This window comes from Misgurnus anguillicaudatus, chromosome 24, assembly GCF_027580225.2.
Source record: "Misgurnus anguillicaudatus chromosome 24, ASM2758022v2, whole genome shotgun sequence".
Lineage (NCBI taxonomy): Eukaryota > Metazoa > Chordata > Actinopteri > Cypriniformes > Cobitidae > Misgurnus > Misgurnus anguillicaudatus.
This window is the reverse complement of record NC_073360.2, coordinates 7,121,398-7,142,544: the sequence shown is the minus strand read 5'-3', so window position 1 is coordinate 7,142,544 and position 21,147 is coordinate 7,121,398. Positions and strand designations below refer to the sequence as shown.

Sequence of the window (21,147 nt, the reverse complement as noted above, 5' to 3'; positions counted from 1 at the left end):
TGGCAAAAGCTCTGCATTAACGCTGTAAAATATTTATATATATATATTCGAATCTCAAAACTGAAAATCGAATGTCAACCAACGGAATGAATATTCGAATATTCTGGTCCAGCCCTATTATGGGAAAATTTCTTCTGAGAGAAACCGAGCGAAAAAACTACAACCACATGTAAAAAGACCCTTTTCTGTTTCCCGGCGGCGGAGTGATATATCAGCGAGCAACGAGTCTTCCAAGAGAAGTCAATGGAATTTTACAAAATGCCAAATAAAACACGACAGAAACTGTATTTCGCTACACAACTTGTTTTTAATCATCAACGAACACCACGAACCACTCGGCGAGTAGCCCAGTTTTGAAAATGAACGTTAAGTTTTGTTTTAATGACATGTTTGTGCATGGCCATTGACTTTCATTCTGAAGCAGTCAAGAGACGCCTCCAAACGAGTCAAAAACTCAAGACACGACCCATAAATTTGCGCCCAAGGCAGCATGGGGAAACCATGGGAAGTGCTGTTTTCATCCAAATCCTACCCCCAAACCTAACCCTAAACCCAACATTTCACGGGATTTAGGACATAGCTGTATCCTATCTAGCCAGAACTGCTGTTTTTCATCCTAATACTACCCTCAAACCTAACCCTAAACCAACATCTTGCAAGATTTGGCCGTAGTGTAAAATTTATTTTAAAGTGGTGGGAATTTGTCCCACGTCTCCACAGCATATTCTAGACACATTGGGTAACTGGTGTTTCATTTATATGGCTATTTCTAACAATTTAAAAGTATTAAACAACAATAAGACTATACCTCACTTCCCCTCTATCTAATATTTGAGAGTGTACTTTAACAGATCTCTTCCTTGGAAATATGCCCACCTCGGACACTCAGTGGTGATTTTTATGACCGTTCATTTGAAGACATGTAATTCTCTTCTTCTGTCCTCCCCTGTAAGTGGACCCTGTTATGTACTGATAACCCCGGCTGTTTGAAAAGAAGATGACAGTAATGATATCCAGCTGTATTTGAACTGGCTTTATGACCATCAGGAAGATTTTGGCTTGTCCGGGCGTTGCTTCGAGGAGGCTTGATGTTTCACACCGGGAAACCTCAGGAGTGCATCATTAGATAATGACAGACGCACCTGTCTATGCGCTTAATCATTGTGTCTTAGATGCTTTCTTACCCTGTGTCTCAAGCAGGTCCTTAGCTCTCTAGGTCATAAATCAGTATATTGTGTTCAGTGGCTTCGGCACTGGTAAGGACATTGGCTCACGTTGGGACACTTGATGACTTATTTTCTGGTGACACACATTTAGAACTCACATTTCCAAATAGGTCCGAGCTAATTTTGAATTAGGCGCTATCTTTACTCATCGACTGCAGATTCAAATCTTATACATATATATGCTCACCTAAACTAATCTTAAAATAAACTTTTGTGACCTAAAAACAGTAATATTGAGAAACTGCTGTTAAGTTGGTTTGCGAGATTTCAGTTGGAGAACTTTAGAAAAGGTCACATGATTTCCGGTAAGAGAACATAAGGGGCATCGATGCTCCCTGGGTTTTGCGTTTCATTATGGGAATTTTTTAGGGAAGGAATGTTCCATTGCACTGGAAGGATTTTCAGATTGGGACGGCCTTTATAATGGCTGTCTACTGAACAAGGGAGCTGATTGAAACGCATACCTACAGTATATAAATAGAGATATTGCACTGAGGAACTAATGGATCAATAGATCCATCTCAAGATGTGAGATATAAGTGACTTGTTCGTGGGGATTAAGTTTTAGATTTACTAACAGCTTGTGCCAGAGCAAACACCTCTTTGTTTTGCACATATACAAGCAGGTTCCCTTTCAGATGCTAAACAAATGGGAGGAGAGTATTTAAATAACTTTAAATGAGATGTGCACTTGTTAATTTACTGGTATTTGCGCCATTATTTAACACTTAATAAAAACATGTCTTGAACCCTATGCTAATTTGCACTGCTCTTGATAGATTGCGTTGGTCATTAAGGAAATTCGATTTTTTGCACCTGTGTGTTCTTTAACTTGTGCCTTGTCAGTAAATCACCGGCAGAAGTTTCCACTTCCAATCCGTGATTTATTAAAATCACGCTCTCACGCTAATTTGCCCTGTTTGGCAAATCTGGCTCCTAATCTCGTGTAACTAAAGTCAGACATTCGGCATAGGGTCTGGTCCTTTCACCAACACTTGCTATTTAAAGCAATTCAACCACTGTAAAATGTTAGAATCATCGATAGACATATAGTGCAACTTTCTATAGTAAGTCATAATGAAGTTACATTTTAAATGCTGTGAAAAGTTTGTGGTCTGTTGTCAATGGCTTAATTTTAAGCTAATTTCTGTTGTTGAAAAGTAAAAAATTGTATAATCAACAAAAGAAATATAAAACGTCGAAAGGTCTTATCCTTTTTCTTTTGTGTACGAAGTTGAAATACCAGGATTTAAGGGGCTTTACTTTTAGATTTATAAAGGCTACACGGCAAACGACTGACAAGCAAAGCATTTTATTTGCACATCCTTGCCATTCCAGTATTCCTCCCTCTACTACCATAAAATAGGAATGCACTTTGTGACCTCATTTAATTAGGCTTTCCGTAAAGGAGGACACAATATAGCAATCATTTTTATTGAAGCCTAACTCCTAGATTACCTGGCCAAAAATTCCACTTCAGCCCTGAATTTCACTTTGCATATCTATATTTGGCAGCCGCTATCTACACTAAATAAAGATATAGAGATATTTTCTATTTATACTATTTGCACAATATCAGCACTGTCTTAGTGATCCTATTTACAGTACACAGTGAGAAAATGCAACATTTTTGTCAAATCAACATATATTTTATGTTACTTTTACTTTTATCTTTTCAACTTGGTTTTATAAATTATGTCAACTTTTCACAGGTCAAAACTTAAAATAGTTGGTTAAATTGGCTTGCAAAACCAAATTGTTTTAACTTCATGCTGCATTTTTTACAGTGTAGGTGAAAATAAGTTTTATTTAATGAATGAAATAATCAAATTTGTGTATTAATCAAATAAGTAAATATTAATTAGATACTATCTATATTGGTAAATACGTACATGGAGTGTAACATAGAGTGTAAATGATTCTATTTATTAGAATTATTAAATGGATGCTGCATTTTGTTAAGAATAAAAGCTACCTACACCGACCGTTAACCCTACCCAATAAATCCTTAAATTCTTAAGAAACTCTAAATATTTTTTATGCTGTTGCTCCTATGCTTCCTCATTTTGTTAAAGCACTCTATGTAATTTTTACATATTGTCCGACTCTGAATGTTGTAATACCCTATTTTAGGTGCCTATGGGGCATATGGTGCATATGGAGGGGCTGGAAGATTCTTTCCTGGAGCTGGAGGCCTGAAACCAGCTAAGCCAGGTGCTTATGCAACAAGTGTTCAGATATTAAAGAGTAGTGAAGGAATTGCATGTGACTTATGCATATGTGCTTTCAGGTTTTGGTCTACCTGGAGGAGGTCTACCTGGAGGAGGTGTGCCTGGAGGAGTTCTACCTGGAGTTGGCAAGTTTATTCCCAATTTTGATTGTCTTAAGCCAGGCACACACCATAAGATAATCAGGCCGATTTTCCCTCTTACGACAATCCTGCATAAAGTCCTGATCGTCTTTGTGTTTGAACTGATTATCTTATCATATTTTCCTGTGTTGTGTTAAGAGCGTCTGAATCTGCTTGGAGGCACGTTGGGGCCATTCCCATCGCAAATCATGTTGAATATTTACGAACAGAAATCTTGTTGTGTGGAGGAAACCCTGAGTACAAATGCACACACGCTGTAAATTGTCACGTGAAACGAAGTGATACCCAATCAGAAAGTGAGCTGATGAAAGATGACACCATAACAACTACATGGCGCAGCAAGGCATAGTCCAAAGTGAGATGGACATCAGAGATGTAAAAAAGCAGTCCATTGTATTAATGACATTCATTTATGCCCATTGTTTGCCATGTTTGTTTACTGTGAAGTCATGTTTGGCCGCAAGAAACATTGCGAGATTTCCTGTGTTCTCAGCTGAGACTCGCATTGTTTGTGAAGTCAATCTGATGATGCGTGATGTGCTGTTATGACTACATAGCATCACTCCACACACTATAGGAATAAACATGTTAAATCATAAAAAAATTTCATCATGTCTGTGGTAGAAAATCTGATAAGATTTAAAAAATCTTTTGGTGTGGCCCTAGCTTTAGAGGAGCACTGTGCATTTACCAATATTAAGTGTGACTGTTTAATTTCAGGTGCTGGTGGAAAACCCCCTAAAGGAGGTACTAAACACATCTCGCAGAGTCTGTTGATTCCATTGTACGAATGTATTTTTAACACAGGAAAATATATTTTTGGAAAAAACTTTAGAAACAAAAAAATGGAATGGAAATGTTAAAAGTAGGTGGGGAGTTGAACTCATTCTCGAAGGAACCATTCACTAAAGCATGCAGGTCATTTTTTGAACACCTCAAACAAATAACCAAGTGTGTCAGCGTACACTCGGGTAATGTTCTTTTCATGCTTCTCCAGTTGGCTTGAAGTTGAATTAAGGAGCTTTAGATCCCAAGCCAAATCAACAAATGTGTCCCCTCTGGGGAAGACGTGCTGGTGGTGTGCAAAACCAAGGCCAACATGTTACTTCAGCATGTCCTTGGCACAATCTGAAAGCAGCGTGTAATGTCTGTTCCTCTTTGTTTGATATCAGATCGAAAAGGGTTAAATAAATAAATGAACATTCTGAAACATCAGCTTCCAGGCACTGAAATCGGATCAAACGGTTTGTTTCCTGTCAGAGGCACTGAACGACTGAGCAATGAAGCGAGTTAAACTGTGAAAAATTGAAAAGTCCAAAAGTTTTGCCCTTGAGGTGTTCATAATGGAATCGAACGTATTCTTTGTGTGTGTCTCTTTAGGGCCGGGTGCGGGGGGAACTGGTACTGGTCTTCCAGGTGCGGTGAATATGTTTTTGGCAAAAAAGTTCTAGCAGCTTCTTTGCTGGCTAAATTGGCTATCGCTAACAGTTTAATCTATGTAAACAGTTGTTGATTTGTTCCTCAGTCATTCCTCAGACCGGTTTACCGGGATTGGGCCCTGGTGGGGTTGGACCAGGGGGAAAACCAGCGAAGGCTGGAAAAGCTCCAGTGCCAGGTACGTGTGAGTATTTAAACACTTATGCAGTAGTGTTGATCAACAGATGCTTACAGTCTTTTTTTCTGCAGGTGTAGGAGTACCTGGACCATATCAGGGTGGACTTGTTCCTGGACAAGGTGTGCTTGTTTTATCTTACCTAGAGGCTCACACAGAACCAGCAATGAACAGTTCAGTCTCCATACTGTCTGGGGACAAAATGTGTTTAGCTTTATAAATGATGAGCATCCACATTTGTGGAGCTTTCTGTGTGTACAGATTCTGCCAACCTGTTTTTTTTAGATGAAATACAAAGTAAGAATTGCAGATGTGAACTTTTTGATGGACTGGATTTGCATGATTACAGGATTCAATGGGCGGGGACTTCTTCCTGGTGTAGCCATAGGAACCGGACTCAAGCCTAAATCAGGTGACACTTCAATGACACAATCTTATGCTTTTGAAAATAATCAATAGAATATGAAACTATACTACTGATTGTCTGAATCTTTTTCATAGCTGCTGGTGGAGGGCAGGGTCTGGTGCAAGGTGGTGGTTAGTACTTGTTTTTTGTCAATCACACATGAAATACAGAACCTGTATTTTTACAGAATATTACTACTGAAGATGCATGGGTAGAGTGAATGATAGACTTTAAACTCTGTCCTATATAAGTTATGAGATCATTAATGTTATCCAATGAACAAAACTTTTAATCGTTATTTTGACTGTAGGAGGCCGTGGTCCACTGCAGCAAGGAGTCTTTCATGGATACCCTCTTAAATCTCCCAAAGCCCCAGGTGCAAAATTAGATTCTTTTGATCTGAATAAATGATGCGTTGGTTAGCTGTACCTCCCTTTGTAAAGAAGCATTTGTCCAGTGATTGGTTATGTGGTTTTCAGCAGAGAAAAATAAGTCGTTGAGAATGTCTTTTATTATTTGCTCCAGATGTACTATACCACAGTTATATCCATCATTGTTTAGACTCTCTTTGTTAGACATCCAGTTTTGCAGTACATGTTTCTCTGGTGTATAGAAATGTGTGATTTCTTAAACTAGAATCCCTCGATTGGTTTACTAACGGCACATTGTGTTACATTAGTTTAAACTGACATGTTTCAACAGGTGCTGGGTCTCCTTACACAGGCGGCAAACTTCCATTCGGTAGGTTATTGTGACTTATCTTTTGACAAAACAGATGTCGTGTGGATTAGATTGTATGTGCTGATTCTCAGCTGATGTACTGAAGGTTATGGTGGCTTTGGTGGAGGTGCTGGTGGAAAAGCTCCATCAGGTTATCCCACAGGGACTGGTAAGTTATATTGTAACAACATAATTACTGTCTCATAAACTGTTTTTTGAAAACATTCAAATCCACACACGTTCTCATCTACACATATGCATAAGCAGTGGTTAATGTTTTCTGTACTGTATGTATGTAGGTGTGGGGTCTCTAGGAGTCTCTGCTGCCCAGGCCAAAGCAGCTAAATATGGTAAAAAATCATAATGTGTCATTTTGCCTGATAATTATATATTTACAGAGGTATGTTTATTTATTAAATGCACAAATGCTACTATATGAGTGTTTATGTATTTCCTCAGGTGCTGGAGCTGGTTTGGGTGGGGGTGGAGGTTTGCCGGGAGGTGCTGGTGGGCAATACCCTGGTGCTGGTGGGCTTTACCCTGGTGCAGGAGGTAATAGCACATTTTCTTAAATTACGCCCCAAAGCAGCAATTAAATATTTTCAAAATGAATAAATAGCATTGTCAAAAAGGGTGTTACTCCAATGCAGTGTTGTTTTATTTTCTACTGTGTAACACAAATGGAAGCATTGGTAATAAATAGGAATGTCAAGCTCCATAAAAAGACACAATATTACCTTACAGGTTGTCCATATGGCTGTTTAAATTTATAAAACCTGTTATAGATGTATTTTACATTCATCAGGGAAATTGTTTTATTCAAAGCAACTCACAGTTCAGTCATGAAATGCACATTTTGTGTGTTTCTTGGGTTTTAAACCCATAACCACAGCATGGTACGGCTATGGGAGCAAAAGACGAACAAAAGACATTTCATACTGTTTTCACGCATCCCACACAATAATATTAAAGGTAAACTATTCTCCTACAGGACAGTTGTTATAATTGCAGCTATTAATATTTACCTTTTTTCCATATTAACAGGCGCGCTCACACAAGCTCAAGCCAAAGCAGCTAAATATGGTAAGGATATTGGCAGACTGTTGTATTATGAGTGTCTGTAAATGATTAATTGACAGTTCACTAACACGTTATTACAAATAATTGTCACACTGTGTTTGGCTTCTGAGTGTAATGTTGTGGTTTGACTAGGTGCCGGTCCTGGCACTACTGGAATTGGTGGTGGACTTATTCCTGGAACAGGTAGAAAACTACAAATGTGTGCAATGCTGTTCATTTACACTTAATTTATTTATCAGAACACAATTATAAAATCAGATATTTTTCATTAAGGTACTGGTGGGATTGTACCTGGTAGTGGTATTGTGCAAGGAGGTGGAGGCTTCTACCCTGGAGGAGTCTATCCTGGAACAGCAGGTAACAAAAACACCTCTCTCCTAAATGATGCCATCAGCCCTCTCCAGTCTCTTTTCCAAACTTTGGTGGTGACTATGCATATGATGAAAAAAAAGAATACTAAGAATGCTGTTCAAGTCCCCAACCACATACAGTATCAGTACAGTACAGTAAAATATTCAGATTACTGTACCAGGACCAGTAAAAATGTTGATTCAATGACATGTCCTGGTTCCCCAAATTAAGGCTATTCTGGTAAGAAATGTGCCCCAGTGCATCACAACCACAACCCATTTTGAGCAAATCAGCACCATTTGAATTATAAAATGACATATCTGGACACCTCAGCCACTGCAAGGCCATAAAGTCTCAGATTCACATTATTTGCCTTTGGGACAAAGTAGATGATTTCTGTGAAACATTTTATAAAGTTTAGCATGTAAGTTAATGGCCACTCAAGAGTCAGTTAAAGTATTCCTCTCTACATTCTGTTTAAGGTCTTACACCAGCTCAAGCCAAAGCAGCTAAATATGGTAAGGAAATTGCATTATGAGTGTCTGTAAATGCTTGATTGACAGTTCACTACAACATGTTATCAACAGATAATTCATCTCAGCAAACACAGTTAATGGCACATATTGTTTGGCTTCTATGTGTGATGTTGTGATTTGACTAGGTGCCGGTCCTGGCGTTACTGGAATTGGTGGTGTATCAGGCACAGGTGGACATATTCCCGGAGCAGGTAATAAACTACAATTGTTATTAATTAAACCAATTAATTCATCAGAACGCAATTTTAAAATCAGGCATTTTTCATTAAGGTACTGGTGGAACTGGAGGCATCTACCCTGGAGCAGTCTATCCTGGAGCAGGAGGTAACCAATTAAGATTGTGTGTAATTACTGAAAATCTATCCAGATGATTCAACCAAAAAAATTTTTTCCTAAATGATACCCTCATCCCTTCCAGTCTCTGTTCCACACTAACTGTAGGTGATGATCTTTGATTTGGACAAGACAGACATGTTCCTGGTTCAATATCATTTGTTGGTTTTAGAATAATGTTCTTGTCAACAAACATTCCTTATTCCAATTTTAAACCTAAACTACTTTTTGATCACCAAAATCTGAATGATTTATTGTATAGCATTCATACTGTAGTATTCAGAGTATTGTAGCAGGATAAATAAGAATATCAATTCAATGACATGTCCTACTTGCAAAAATCATCACAACCATAACCCATTTTGAGCACATGAGCACAGTTTGAATTATAAAATGACTATTTTATAGACATCTCAGTCACTGCAAGGCCATAACGTTGCAGGTTCACATTAATTGCCTTTGGGACAAAGTCGGTGATATCGAGAATATAAAAATTCTAGTAAAAAAGAATTTAGTATGTAAGTTACTGTAAAGGGAACGCAAAAGTAATTTAAAGTATTCCTGTCTGCTTTCTGTCTAAGTTCTTACACCAGCTCAAGCCAAAGCAGCTAAATACGGTAAGAATATTAGCAGAATATTGTATTATAGTATAATACAATAGAGTGTCTATAAATGATTGATTGACAGTTCAATAACACATTATCAACAGCAAATTTATCTCAGCAAACACATAGTTAATGGCACATAGTGTTTGGCTTCTGAGTATGATGTTGTGGTTTGATTAGGGGCCGGTCCTGGAATTGGTGGTGTAGCAGGAACAGGTGGACGTATACCTGGAACAGGTATTAAACTATTAATGTGTGCAATGAGGTTTGTTTACAATCATTTATTGTCCCTGGTCTTCAGAACACAATTTTAAAATCAAAAAATTTCTGTTAAGGAACTGGTATTTTGCCAGGAGGCCTCTATCCTGGAGGAGTCTATCCTGGAACAGGAGGTAATAATTCAAGACTGTCTGTAATTATTACTGACAATATATCCAGATGATTCGACCAACCTCTTAGTGAATGGTGTTCTGATCAAAAACACCTTTTTCCTAAATTATGCCCTCATCCCTTCCAGTCTCTGTTCCATACTTACTGTAGGTGGTGATCTTTGATTTGAACAAGTAAGATGTGTTCCTGGTTCATTATCATTTGTTGGTATTAGAATAACGTTCTTGTCAACAAGCATTCCTTGTTCCAATTTTAAACCTAAACTATTTCTTAATTACCAAAATCTGAATGATTTATTGTATAGCATTTATACTGTAGCATTCAGAGTATTGTAGCAGGACTAGTGCATCACAACCATAACTCATTTTGAGCAAATGAGCACCCTTTAAATTATAAAAAAGGACACATCTGGACATTTTAGTCACTGCAAGGCCATAAGGTTGCAGGTTTACATAATTTGCCTTTGGGACAAAGTCAATGATTTCTAGAATATGAAACATTTTTCGTGCACTACATTGATTATATAGTTTAGCATTTAAGTTAATGGCAACTCAAGAGTCAGTTAAAGTATTCCTCTCTGTGTTCTGTCTAAGGTCTTACACCAGCTCAAGCCAAAGCAGCTAAATATGGTAAGGATTTTGGCAGACTGTTGTATTATGAGTATTTGTAAATGATTGATTGACAGTTTACTAAGACATGTTATTAACAGATAATTCATCTCAGCAAACACATACAGTAGTTAATGGCACATGGTGTTTGGCTTCTGGGTGTAATCTTGTGGTATGACTAGGTGCCGGTACTGGCGTTACTGGAATTGGTGGTGTATCAGGCACAGGTGGACTGAGTCCTGGAGCAGGTAGAATAATACAAATGTGTACAATGCTGTTCATTTACAATCAATTCATTCATTAGAACACCATTTTAAAATCAGACATTTTTTGTTAAGGTACTGGTGGGATTGTACCTGGTACTGGTATTGGGCCAGGAGCTGGAGGCGGCTATCCTGGAGGCGTCTATCCTGGAACAGGAGGTAACAAATCAAGACTGTCTGTAGTTACTGACAATATATCCAGATGATTCAACCAACCTCTGGGTCTGATCAAAAACACCTTTTTCCTAAATGATTCCCTCCCTTCCAGCCTCTGTTAAATAGTTTGGTGGTGACATGTTTCTGGTTCAATATCGCTTGTTGGTTTTACAATAACGATATTGTTAATAAACATTCCTAATTACAATATTAAACCTAAATTATCCATATAATAAAAAATCAATGTTTAAAATGCTGTCCCATACAATTAATTTTCAACAAAATCTAAATGATTTATTATAAAGTAATATAGTATTCAGAGTATTATACCAGGGCCAGTAAGAATGTTGATTCAATGACATGTCATACTTGCCAAAATTAGGGGCATTTTAATGGAAATGTGCCCCAGTGCATCACAACCATAACCCATTTAAGAACATGAGCCGTTTGAATTATAAAATTACTATTTTATAGACATCTCAGTTCCTCTAAGGCCATAGGATTGCAGTTTCACATTAATTGCCTTTGGGACAAAATCTGTGATATCTAGAATATAAATATTCTAGTAAAAGGAGTTTAGCATGTAAGTTACTGTAAAGGGAACTCAAAAGTCATTTAAACTATTCCTGTCTGCTTTCTGTCTAAGTTCTTACACCAGCTCAAGCCAAAGCAGCTAAATACGGTAAGAAAATTAGCAGAATATTGTATTATGAGTGTCTGTAATTTTGATTGATTGACAGTTCAATAACATGTTATTAACAGCAGATTTATCTCAGCAAACACATAGTTAATGGCACATAGTGTTTGTCTTCTGAGTCTGATGTTGTGGTTTGATTAGGGGCCGGTCCTGGAATTGGTGGTGTAGCAGGAACAGGTGGGCTTCTACCTGGAGCAGGTATTAAACTATAAATGTGTGCAATGAGGTTTGTTTACAATCAATTTATTGTACCTGGTCTTCAGAACACAATTTTAAAATCAAACATTTTTCGTTAAGGTACTGGTGGGATTGTACCTGGTGCTGGCTTATATCCTGGAGGAGTCTATCCTGGAGCAGGGGGTAACAAATCAAGACTGTCTGTTATTACTGACAATATATCCAGATGATTTATCCACCTCTGGGTGAATGTGTTCTGATCAAAAATACCTCTCTCCTTATTGAGGCCCTTAGACCTTCCATTCTCTGTTCCACACTAACTGTAGGTGATGATCTTTGATTTGGACAAGACATACATGTTCCTGGTTCAATATCATTTGTTGGTTTTAGAATAATGTTCTTGTTCAACAAACATTCCTTATTTCAATATTAAACCTAAACTATCCCAATATTATGAATAAAAATGAATGTTAAGAATATTGTCCCCAACCACATAGGGGAGAGCAGGGTAAGGGGCCAGTCACACCAAAAGCGTTTATGGCAGTTGCAGGCGCCTTTTTTAATGACGCCCGACGTCATTCCCGTCTTTCCATTGTCCAATCGAATGATGGGAGAGGCGGGCCTTACGTTGTGGTGAGGGAAGTTCATATGAGGGAAGTTTACAGTTTCTTTGAAGAACCGGACTCCACTCGCTCACTCTCTCCTGCGTGTTTGTGCACCTCTCACCCTCAAACAAGGTCAGAGCAAGCGCCTTCTTTTTAAAGTTTCTGCTAATATTACAGTTAACAGCAAAAGAGCAAAAGGCTTCAATATTTGATTGACAAGACAGCTGACTCTGTTGTTGCTTAGCAATATGAAAAGCCGCGTCGCACTGCTCTTTTTTTTTTAAAAAGGCAGTGCGTCGCGCCTTGCATTTGCAAGCGTTTAAAGCGCTTTTGGTGTGACTGGCCCCTAAGTTGTCACACTTTTCACCTTGTCTAACATTTACTGAGCACCATAAATCACAATGATATAAATCTCATATAAAATGCAAGCAGGAAGTTTTGGGCACATATATTGTATTCATTCAATTTTCATATCTTATTTCCTAACGAAGTTGTAGACTTTTTAATAGAGAATGTTCACTTGTGACAATTTGCCCCATCGGGACACAACTTTAATATCAAACCAGAACTGAAAATATTAACTCTAGTGCTTTTCACACTGTGCTTAACCTTGGGTTATCTTCACTCTTAACCCTGCTTTTAACCCTAGGTTAAGGATCATAGCTAGCCCTGCTTTTGTGGGGTTATCCCTGCATTGCAGTGCCAAATGCACGCAGTGTGAAACAAAGGAGGGTTAGAATGTTATGACCCAAATTAAACACAGCTGAAGCAGCTAATCAAGATGGTCAGGGTTGCATGATAATTACAGACAGGTGTGCGAATGTTTCAGACACCTGACCTACCTGTAGTGTTTAGGAATGCACAGTGTGAAATGTCAGATTATGAATACAGGGTTATCTCTAAACCCCTGGTTAAGTACAAACAGTGTGAATCGTAAAACAGATAACCCAGGATTCCGTTAACCCGAGGTTTAGAATAATCAGGGGTTCACTATTTCCATTGTAAAAAGCATGTGACGACTTCCCCAAACTGACATGTTTGGGTAAATCTCAGGGTTAGCTCAACCAGCCCTTTTTTTTAATTACCAAAATCTGAATGAATCATTGATTTTATAGCATTTATAGTATTCAAAGTATTGTACCAAGACCAGTAAGAATGTCGATTCAATAATATGTCCTACCTCCCAAAATCAGGGCCATTCTGATGAGAAATGTGCCCCAGTGCATCACAACCATAACCCATGTTGAGCACATGAGCACCCTTTGAATTATAAAATGGCACATTTGGACATCTCAGCAACTGCAAGGCCATAAGGTCGCAGGTTTACATAAGTTGCTTTTGGGACAAAGTCAATGAAGTTTAGAATATAGAACTTTTTTCTTGCACTACTTTGATTATAGAATTTAGCATAGTGACAACTCAAGTGTCAGTTAAAGTATTCCTCTTTGCTTTCTGTCTAAGGTCTTACACCGGCTCAAGCCAAAGCAGCCAAATACGGTACTAGTTTATTTTTATAAACTTTGAACAGACCAGAATGGTTAATTCTGAGTCCAAGTGTCTAGTAAGTCAGTAATGGATTTCTCTTTGCTGTGCCAGGTGTGGGTGGAGCAGGGGTTGCTGGAGTTGGAGGACTGTACCCTGGAACAGGAGGTGAGTTGAAATAAACATAAAAACCTAAACTTGTTAGGAGGGGATGAATGTGAGAAACATTCCAACAGTGCACAATTACATTTACAGGCGCTACACTCCAGTGCTGTACAGAAACAAGACATAGACTAATACAAACATGATTCTAGTTACAAAACCATGCACATAAAAGAGAAGACCATACACAACATCGTGGCTCGGGACCTGCATTTGTCGAGGTAAAGCTTCTGTAGGGAATTTGGGTGCATGCACTGTGGCTTCTCCCAACTTGAAGGGTAGGCCAACGCACTTTAGCTCAGAGGAATTTTATTCCTCGCCACCCTCATCCTCCAGGGACTACAGTTACAATGCAGCCCCAACCATCTACCACCCCAGCCCCAACCAGCTACTCGAACCCCCCTCATAAGGCTTGGAGGTCAAGACAGCAGTCTTATAAATATAAGAGAGACAATGAAGCTGATCTGAGAATTGTCATCTTGGCCAATTGTAAAGCTGCTGCCAAGAAACCCTGATGCTTAGCCAAGGCATTAGAGGGCGCCCTCCCTTCGGTGAGCAGGGAAATGTTAAACTCTCAGTCTATGACCCTTTGGGTCATGGTGGTTTCCAATATGCAGGTTCACCAGTTTTTAACCTATAAGTGTTTTAGAACCAATGAACCTGTTGAATACTGTAGCAAATATAAATCAGAAATTTCCTGCCGATCATTCACTTCAGGACATCAGATTAACACACCTCACAACCTAATCCAACCTCAAGAGATTGGTTTCATTAAATGATTTCCTTCACTGGTGGAGAAAATATCCTAACCTCACACTTCTGCTCACTATAAGGAAGAAAGGGATGCAGAATTCAGTTCAGTGTTCATCCTCACAGGTTCAAAGGGGTTTTTACCACAAAGGTAGAGCCTTACAGGCTTGGGTGTTAAAGGAAGAAGTTTTGAATCTTTTGGAAAAAGGGTCCATAGAGTGTGTACCAGTTTCTACATCGGGTATTTTATAGTTCCAAAGAAGAAATTTACTTATATGGCTTACTTATCTTAATCAATGTCTGAGGAGACACAAGTTCAAAATGTTAACTATGCCTACAATTGGGGCTGCAATCAGATCTGGTTTAAAACAATAGATCTGAAAGATGCGTACTTCCACATCTCCATCCTTCCACAACATCAGAAGTTTCTGATGTTCGCTTTTGGGGGCAAAGCGTACCAAAATCAGCTGCTTCCATTTGGGGTAGCTCTTTCCAGTTGCACATTCGCAAAATGTATGGATTCAGCTCTTGCTCTATTGAACTTCAGGGGATCCGTATATAACATTACATAGATGACTGATTGGTGTTAGTACAGTCTCAAAAGTTGGCAGTTTGGCATCGAGATGTCATCCTTGGTCATATGAAACATCTGGGGATCTGGCTGAAAACCAAAAAGAGCAGCCTAACCCCCCATCAAAGAACATATTTCTTGGGGTGGTGTGGGATTCGGTGACGATGTAGGCACATTTGTCTCCTGCGAGATAACATGACCAGGATCATATTAACCCATGTTTACACTGTGAAGTATTTTCCGAGAGTACTGGGACTGATGGCAGCATCATCCAATGTGATCCCTTTTGGCCTGCTGCATATGAGCCATCTACAGTGGTGGCCAAAGAGCAAGGGTTTTTCCCCAAGGGGGAACCCATTCTGCATGATCAGGGCTACATGCAGAGATCTTTGTTCCCTAGCTATATGGAAAAAACGTGGTTTCTCAAATACAATCTGACCCTGAGGGCACTATGTCACAGGAGAATGGTGACAACAGATGCATCCCTCACGCTCAGCAAGAGGGCTGTGGACAGAGCAATATCTTCATTAGCGTACATATTGCCTATAGATGTTAGTAGAGTTTTGGGCACTGAAACTCTTATTTTCAGTTCTCAGAGACATCATGTTCTGGTCAGAAAAGACAATACGTTGGTGGTCACACATAGAGATCACCAAGAAGGCCTGATGCAGACTGGCACATCAGGTTGTCCTCCTGTTGAGACCATACTTAATTCTAGCGCTCCTTCATCAGGTCTTGTGCCTTCTACACTTAGGCTATATACAGCAGCTATAGCTCACTCCCCTCTTCCTGAGAGGTCTTTGCAGGACACCCCTTAATTGTTTGATTCCTGTTTAGAGTTCCAGCTTGGTATCTAACTGTTGTTCTTGAGAAATTAAGCATCTGTCTCTCAAGTTAACTTTTTTATTGGCTATTACCTCCTTGGGGAGGGTAAGCGACCTAGAAGCCCTCGAAAGGGAACGCCTTGGTTACGACTATAACCTTTGTTCCCTAAGATAGAGAACGAGATGCTTTGTTTCATAGACATAACTCCTCATGTCTGTAGCGACCACTTTATTTATCAGAAGCTGGTATGCTTTATTTCACTTCCCTATTTATACCTTTTGGTTTCACCATCACTCGTGTCATTTCATGATGCCGTTAGTAACGATTCTCTCTTAACAGTCTGTGATCAACAATGTATTCACGTCACGTTGTAGGATCAGCTCAGCTCTTGACTTTAAAACGTAACTATGGGGTTAAGACGAGAGCAAGAGCTTATAAAATGTGACTACTAGCAACATAATATACAATAGCAAAACAAAGGTTGACATACTTACACATTTGGCACTTGTACATTTAGAAATGTTTTCTGTTTAAGTGTGATAACAGACGTCTGCATCTTATAAACTTGACATTTATATAACATTATAGCCATAATGTGACACTGTTCGGATGCCTGTATCATGTCTGTAGGAGTGGGAACAGGGGGCAGTGTCATCCCAGGTTACGGGGGACTTCCTGGAGCTGTGCCTGGGACTGGAGGTAAATTTAATATCAGTTTAAAGCTGCAATGTCAATTTTTTTAGTTTCTGCTTTATGTTTTGTAACAGTAAAATGTTTTTAGGACTAGGAGCTGGGGCCAAACCTCCTAAATATGGTATGAATACCTTATTTTCATAAGTTAAGTCACAAATCATTTAAGGGCAAAGGGAATGGCATGTAAAGAAAAATTATTTACTATGACATTTACTGCTGTGTTGTAACAGATAATTGTTGTAAATTTTAGTTTAAATACATACAGAATGTTTAAAGGATCTGTTATCTTTATAGGAGTACCTGGAGGTGCTGGAGTTCCAGGAGGAGGCGCAGGAAGAGTACCAGGTGCTGTTCCAGGAGGAGTGCCAATAACTGGAGGAGGTACTCACTGTTTCACTAAAGAGCAATAGCATTCATAAATTTAACATCCCAAATAAATTTAATAGGTTTGACTTTTGCATTGTTTCCTAAAGTTATAAGTAAGTTTTACTCAGTTTATCCTATAGCCTGTCATAATTTAAGGTGAAATTAGGTTTCAGTTATACTGTAGAAAATGCAGACTGGGACTTGGCTGATTGTGAAACTGGGTGCTACATACCAGAATTAATCTGATTGTATGAGAGCAAATGAAAAATAATTTAGTGGCAGAAAAATGTATTACACTTTGAATAATACCTGGATGTATATAGAAAGTAAATGGTCTTAATTTTTGTGTTGACTTTACACTAAACAGTTCATGCTTCTGTATTTAAGGGTATCCTGGTGGTGCTAAGGCTCTTAAATATGGTATGCATTTTCGTAGATTATGGAAAAAATGAAACCGCTTTATGGCCCTGAAATGCTCTAAAAACATTTTTTTAAAGGTTTGGGTGGTGTTGGTGGTCTACCAGGTGGTGCAACTGGTGCCTTTCCTGGTAAGCACAAATACCTCTCAAAGAGAAGTGTTAAATCATCCATTGATGATTTGTATGGCACCAGCAGTATGGGGAACACTCTTGTGTATTGTGGCCCATGGGACTGGAGCTATGGCCAGACCCTTCAGATATAATAAATTGTGGAGTATTGTTGGTGTAGTTGTCATTTATTTCTAATTCAGTGCCTGGGAATAGTTGGAAGACAAATTCCTTTCCAATAACAAACTATTCTATTATGATCCTAATTCAGCCAAGTAGAAATGGGACCTGTATACTTAAAAAACATCTATGTGTTTGTATGACATAAATTGTACAAATTTGCCTAACAGAACATTTATTTTCCTTATACAGGTATTTACATACACAAATCAGCCGTAACATTATGGCCACCTGCCTGATGTTGTGTGGGTCCCCCTTTTGCCAAGACAGCCCTGGCCCGTCGATGCATGGACTCCACTGGACCTTTCTGTCGGAACCAGCGATCGCTTTTTCAGCAATTTCAGCTACAGCAGCTCGTTTGCTGGTCGGGCCACACTGGTCGGCCTTCGCTCCCTGCGTGCATCGGTGGGCCTTGGCTGCCCATGACCCTGGCACCGGTTCGCTTCTTTTTCTTTCTTGGACCACTGGCTTTGAGGACAAGTGTAGTTGAAGCAGGAAAAATGGGCAAGCATAAGGATCTGAGCGACCTTGACAAGGGCCAAATTGTGATGGCTAGATTACTGGGTCAGAGTATCTCCAAAACTGCAGCTCTTGTGGGGTGTTCCTGGTCTGCAGTGGTCAGTACCTATCAAAGTGGTCCAGGGAAGGAAAGGCAGTGGACTGGAGGCGGGATCATGGGTGGCCGGGGCTCGCTGATGCGCGTGGGGAGTGAAGGCTGACCCATGGGGTCTGATCCAACAGACGAGCTAGTGTAGCTGATATTGCTGAAAATGTGAGTGCTGGTTTTGGTGGAGGGATCTAGTGGAGCCCGTTCCTCGACGGGCCGGGGCTGTTTGGTGGTATGGGGGGGACCTACAGAATGTTGGGCAGCTGGTCGTAATGTTATGGCTGATCGGTGTATATGCTTAAATAATAAAATAACATGAAGCAGCACACTGGAACAAATTTGCAGAAATTTTTCTGAAAAAATAACTTGGTGTTGTTTGTGCTGTTACTAGGATTGGGTGGAGCTGGTGGAGTCCCAGGTGGAGCTGGAATAGGAACGGGATATCCCATTGGAGGCGAAGATATTGCATCAACATTGTTTTATTTCTCTATTCTAGCCTAGAGAAGAGGTTTGGACAAGGCGTTGTGCAACATGCTTAGATAGCAAGGGTTTGATTTTCTAGATGTTGTAAACCATAGATCAGCATGACTTTGTCATGTGGTCTGTGAAGTTAAGCTACTGTAGTCATCAAACTCCACCCCAAGTTCCTGGTAGACCTGTATGACATTGCAGTTGATGAGTGGTCTGCACAGCTACTATGTGGACCAAATCACATCACAGCAGATTTTTGTTAGCTGTTAGCAGGGGAAGAAAAATCCATGCCCCGTATCATTTGCTATCAAAGATGTTGTAAATACATCAAAATGTGGACAGGGCTGAGACTAGAACCAAGGGATACCCCAGGTATTAGAGGATGCACCTTAGACAAATTATCCACTTTGATATACTTTTTCCTTGTAGCCAGATGTTCTATTTTATCAATTAATGACTATCACATGTAGCTTACACCATCCAAATGAGAAATGTAAGATTTTTGTGCTACAATATGCATCCCTTCTAGGATCTTTGATGGGCTTAAAAATAAAGAATAGCTGCTTACACCCAGCTTGACATTGACTTGCGTTACAGAAATGACAAAGTTCTTCAGAAAGCAATATGGGATCAGCCTTATAGACAATTCAGTCAGGAGCATAATAATATGCAGACTTTATTGACAATTGAAGCAATTTGTTGGTGTTGCCAGTATGGTTCAAACAAGCATTGAATCAAGTCCCGTAGAGCAGGGGTGGGAGTTCCTGGGCTGCATTCCACTCCAGTTTTGGACACGCACTCGCGAACTTCCCTAAACACTTCCCCTTGGGGGAATCCCTGTCGCCATTTTGAAGTGCGCTCCACTCCGTCAAGTGAACAAAGGAAGTTAATATGGACAGACCCTCGCTCCCTCGATTTTGACCGAGTCTAGTTCATATGTACACTTTAGGCAGCTCCATATACCACAATGCAACACAATTGTGACGTCACTTCAGCAGCTCACGCTTTGCACAGTTCAAATGATGGAGGAGGCGCTCTGCATTTCCCATGTGATCAAGAGCTTAGGGCGTTTCTTTTGAACCCACTTGTGTTCCTCCAAAACCAAGTGTTCCACCAGTAGTGGGCACTTTTACAATGTAAGCAATGACGTACACGCGAGTGAACTAGACTGAGGGAAGTTAATGAGGGAAGGTCATAAAAAAGAACTGGAATGCAGGGCTGGTCCTGGAGGGCCACTGTCCTGAAAAGTTTAGCTCCAACCCCAATCAAACACACCTGAATTTCAATTCCAAGTAATCCTGCAGCCTTTGATTAGGATTTTCAGGTGTGTTTGACTAAGTTTGGAGCTAAACTTTGCATGACAGTGGCTTTCCAGAACCAGGAATGCCCACCTCTGCCCTAGAGGTAACAAAAGAGATCCAACAAAATTAAAATATAGGAAACATATAATCAATATGAATTTAATAGATGCTTGACCTAACTTCAAGTATGCAACAAGTTGATATATTGAGAAGAAGGTACAATAACACAATCATGAGATGACAAGTGTAAAAGGTTAACTTTTATTTTACAGTCTTTCAATCTTTTGTCTTTTTCTTATCGGGGGCACAGGGATGGGTGGTGCGGCAATAAAAGATAGCTGTGTCAGAAACTTGTTCTTGAACTCACTGGTCAGCTAACATGTATGTTATGTTCCTGGGTGAGAGAAAATAACTCACATGTACTAGCAGGCTACAGTAATCTGTTTTTGTCAGTTAAAAAGGGAAACCAGACTAGCTAGGACCATATAAGTGTGGATCTGCACTAATCAAAATACCACAAAATTAAGTTTACATTTCACTTAAAATAAAAAGATCATTTGTTTTCACAGGATATGGAACTGGGATAAAGCCACCTAAATACGGTAAGTGGTATTGTCACAAGTATAGTCTGTTGCCAAAAATATTCTTTAAACTGAAATCTAAGTTTATTAATAAGACATCACATCATTCAGCAGGTGTTCCTGGAGGCGTTCCTGGAGGCGTTCCTGGAGGTGTTCCTGGAGGCGTTCCTGGAGGCATTCCTGGAGGCGTTCCTGGAGGTGTCTTTACTTTTGTTTTCCAGACAGCTGCACCACTTTTTTCAAACATTTATCAATTAAATATTACTGCCTACCCATGCGTATGAACAATCTGGAAATTGAAGGAAACATTATAAATTATACCAGCTAATACATTTTAACTTGGTGACATAACATTTACTATGTAGTCCTTGCTGAAAGGTGAGGGTTATGCATAATAAATTATTGTTTACGCTCTGAGCTTTGAATCTTTCCACTGCAGAAGTAGATGGATTACAGATGATTCTGCTTGAATGTTAAAACCTCATAAAAATAATA

General features: G+C 39.4%; 1 protein-coding gene across 33 annotated transcripts in view; it reads left to right on the top strand.

Moving 5' to 3' along the window:
• elna (elastin a) overlaps positions 1-21,147 on the top strand; it is a 72,892-nt gene that overhangs the window by 34,673 nt on the left and 17,072 nt on the right. For 4 of the 33 annotated variants that reach the window (XM_055195807.2, XM_055195798.2, XM_055195810.2 and 1 more), the window contains 38 exons: positions 3,360-3,440; positions 3,517-3,582; positions 4,318-4,344; positions 4,978-5,013; positions 5,123-5,212; positions 5,284-5,331; positions 5,559-5,621; positions 5,711-5,746; positions 5,926-5,991; positions 6,318-6,356; positions 6,442-6,504; positions 6,635-6,685; positions 6,795-6,887; positions 7,380-7,418; positions 7,548-7,598; positions 7,689-7,772; positions 8,249-8,284; positions 8,428-8,493; positions 8,573-8,626; positions 9,217-9,252; positions 9,421-9,477; positions 9,576-9,632; positions 10,224-10,259; positions 10,421-10,486; positions 10,577-10,660; positions 11,304-11,339; positions 11,496-11,552; positions 11,652-11,714; positions 13,598-13,633; positions 13,733-13,786; positions 16,557-16,625; positions 16,708-16,740; positions 16,914-17,000; positions 17,373-17,405; positions 17,483-17,533; positions 18,691-18,753; positions 20,641-20,673; positions 20,764-20,850. In XM_055195807.2, coding sequence (XP_055051782.2) covers positions 3,360-3,440; positions 3,517-3,582; positions 4,318-4,344; positions 4,978-5,013; positions 5,123-5,212; positions 5,284-5,331; positions 5,559-5,621; positions 5,711-5,746; positions 5,926-5,991; positions 6,318-6,356; positions 6,442-6,504; positions 6,635-6,685; positions 6,795-6,887; positions 7,380-7,418; positions 7,548-7,598; positions 7,689-7,772; positions 8,249-8,284; positions 8,428-8,493; positions 8,573-8,626; positions 9,217-9,252; positions 9,421-9,477; positions 9,576-9,632; positions 10,224-10,259; positions 10,421-10,486; positions 10,577-10,660; positions 11,304-11,339; positions 11,496-11,552; positions 11,652-11,714; positions 13,598-13,633; positions 13,733-13,786; positions 16,557-16,625; positions 16,708-16,740; positions 16,914-17,000; positions 17,373-17,405; positions 17,483-17,533; positions 18,691-18,753; positions 20,641-20,673; positions 20,764-20,850 — 2,127 coding nt within the window. Of the gene's footprint in view, positions 1-3,359; positions 3,441-3,516; positions 3,583-4,317; positions 4,345-4,977; positions 5,014-5,122; positions 5,213-5,283; positions 5,332-5,558; positions 5,622-5,710; positions 5,747-5,925; positions 5,992-6,317; positions 6,357-6,441; positions 6,505-6,634; positions 6,686-6,794; positions 6,888-7,379; positions 7,419-7,547; positions 7,599-7,688; positions 7,773-8,248; positions 8,285-8,427; positions 8,494-8,572; positions 8,627-9,216; positions 9,253-9,420; positions 9,478-9,575; positions 9,633-10,223; positions 10,260-10,420; positions 10,487-10,576; positions 10,661-11,303; positions 11,342-11,495; positions 11,553-11,651; positions 11,715-13,597; positions 13,634-13,732; positions 13,787-16,556; positions 16,626-16,707; positions 16,741-16,913; positions 17,001-17,372; positions 17,406-17,482; positions 17,534-18,690; positions 18,754-20,640; positions 20,674-20,763; positions 20,851-21,147 lie in introns of all 33 variants that reach the window. The other 29 variants (XM_055195813.2, XM_055195801.2, XM_073863148.1 and 26 more) reach the window with 24 other exon arrangements.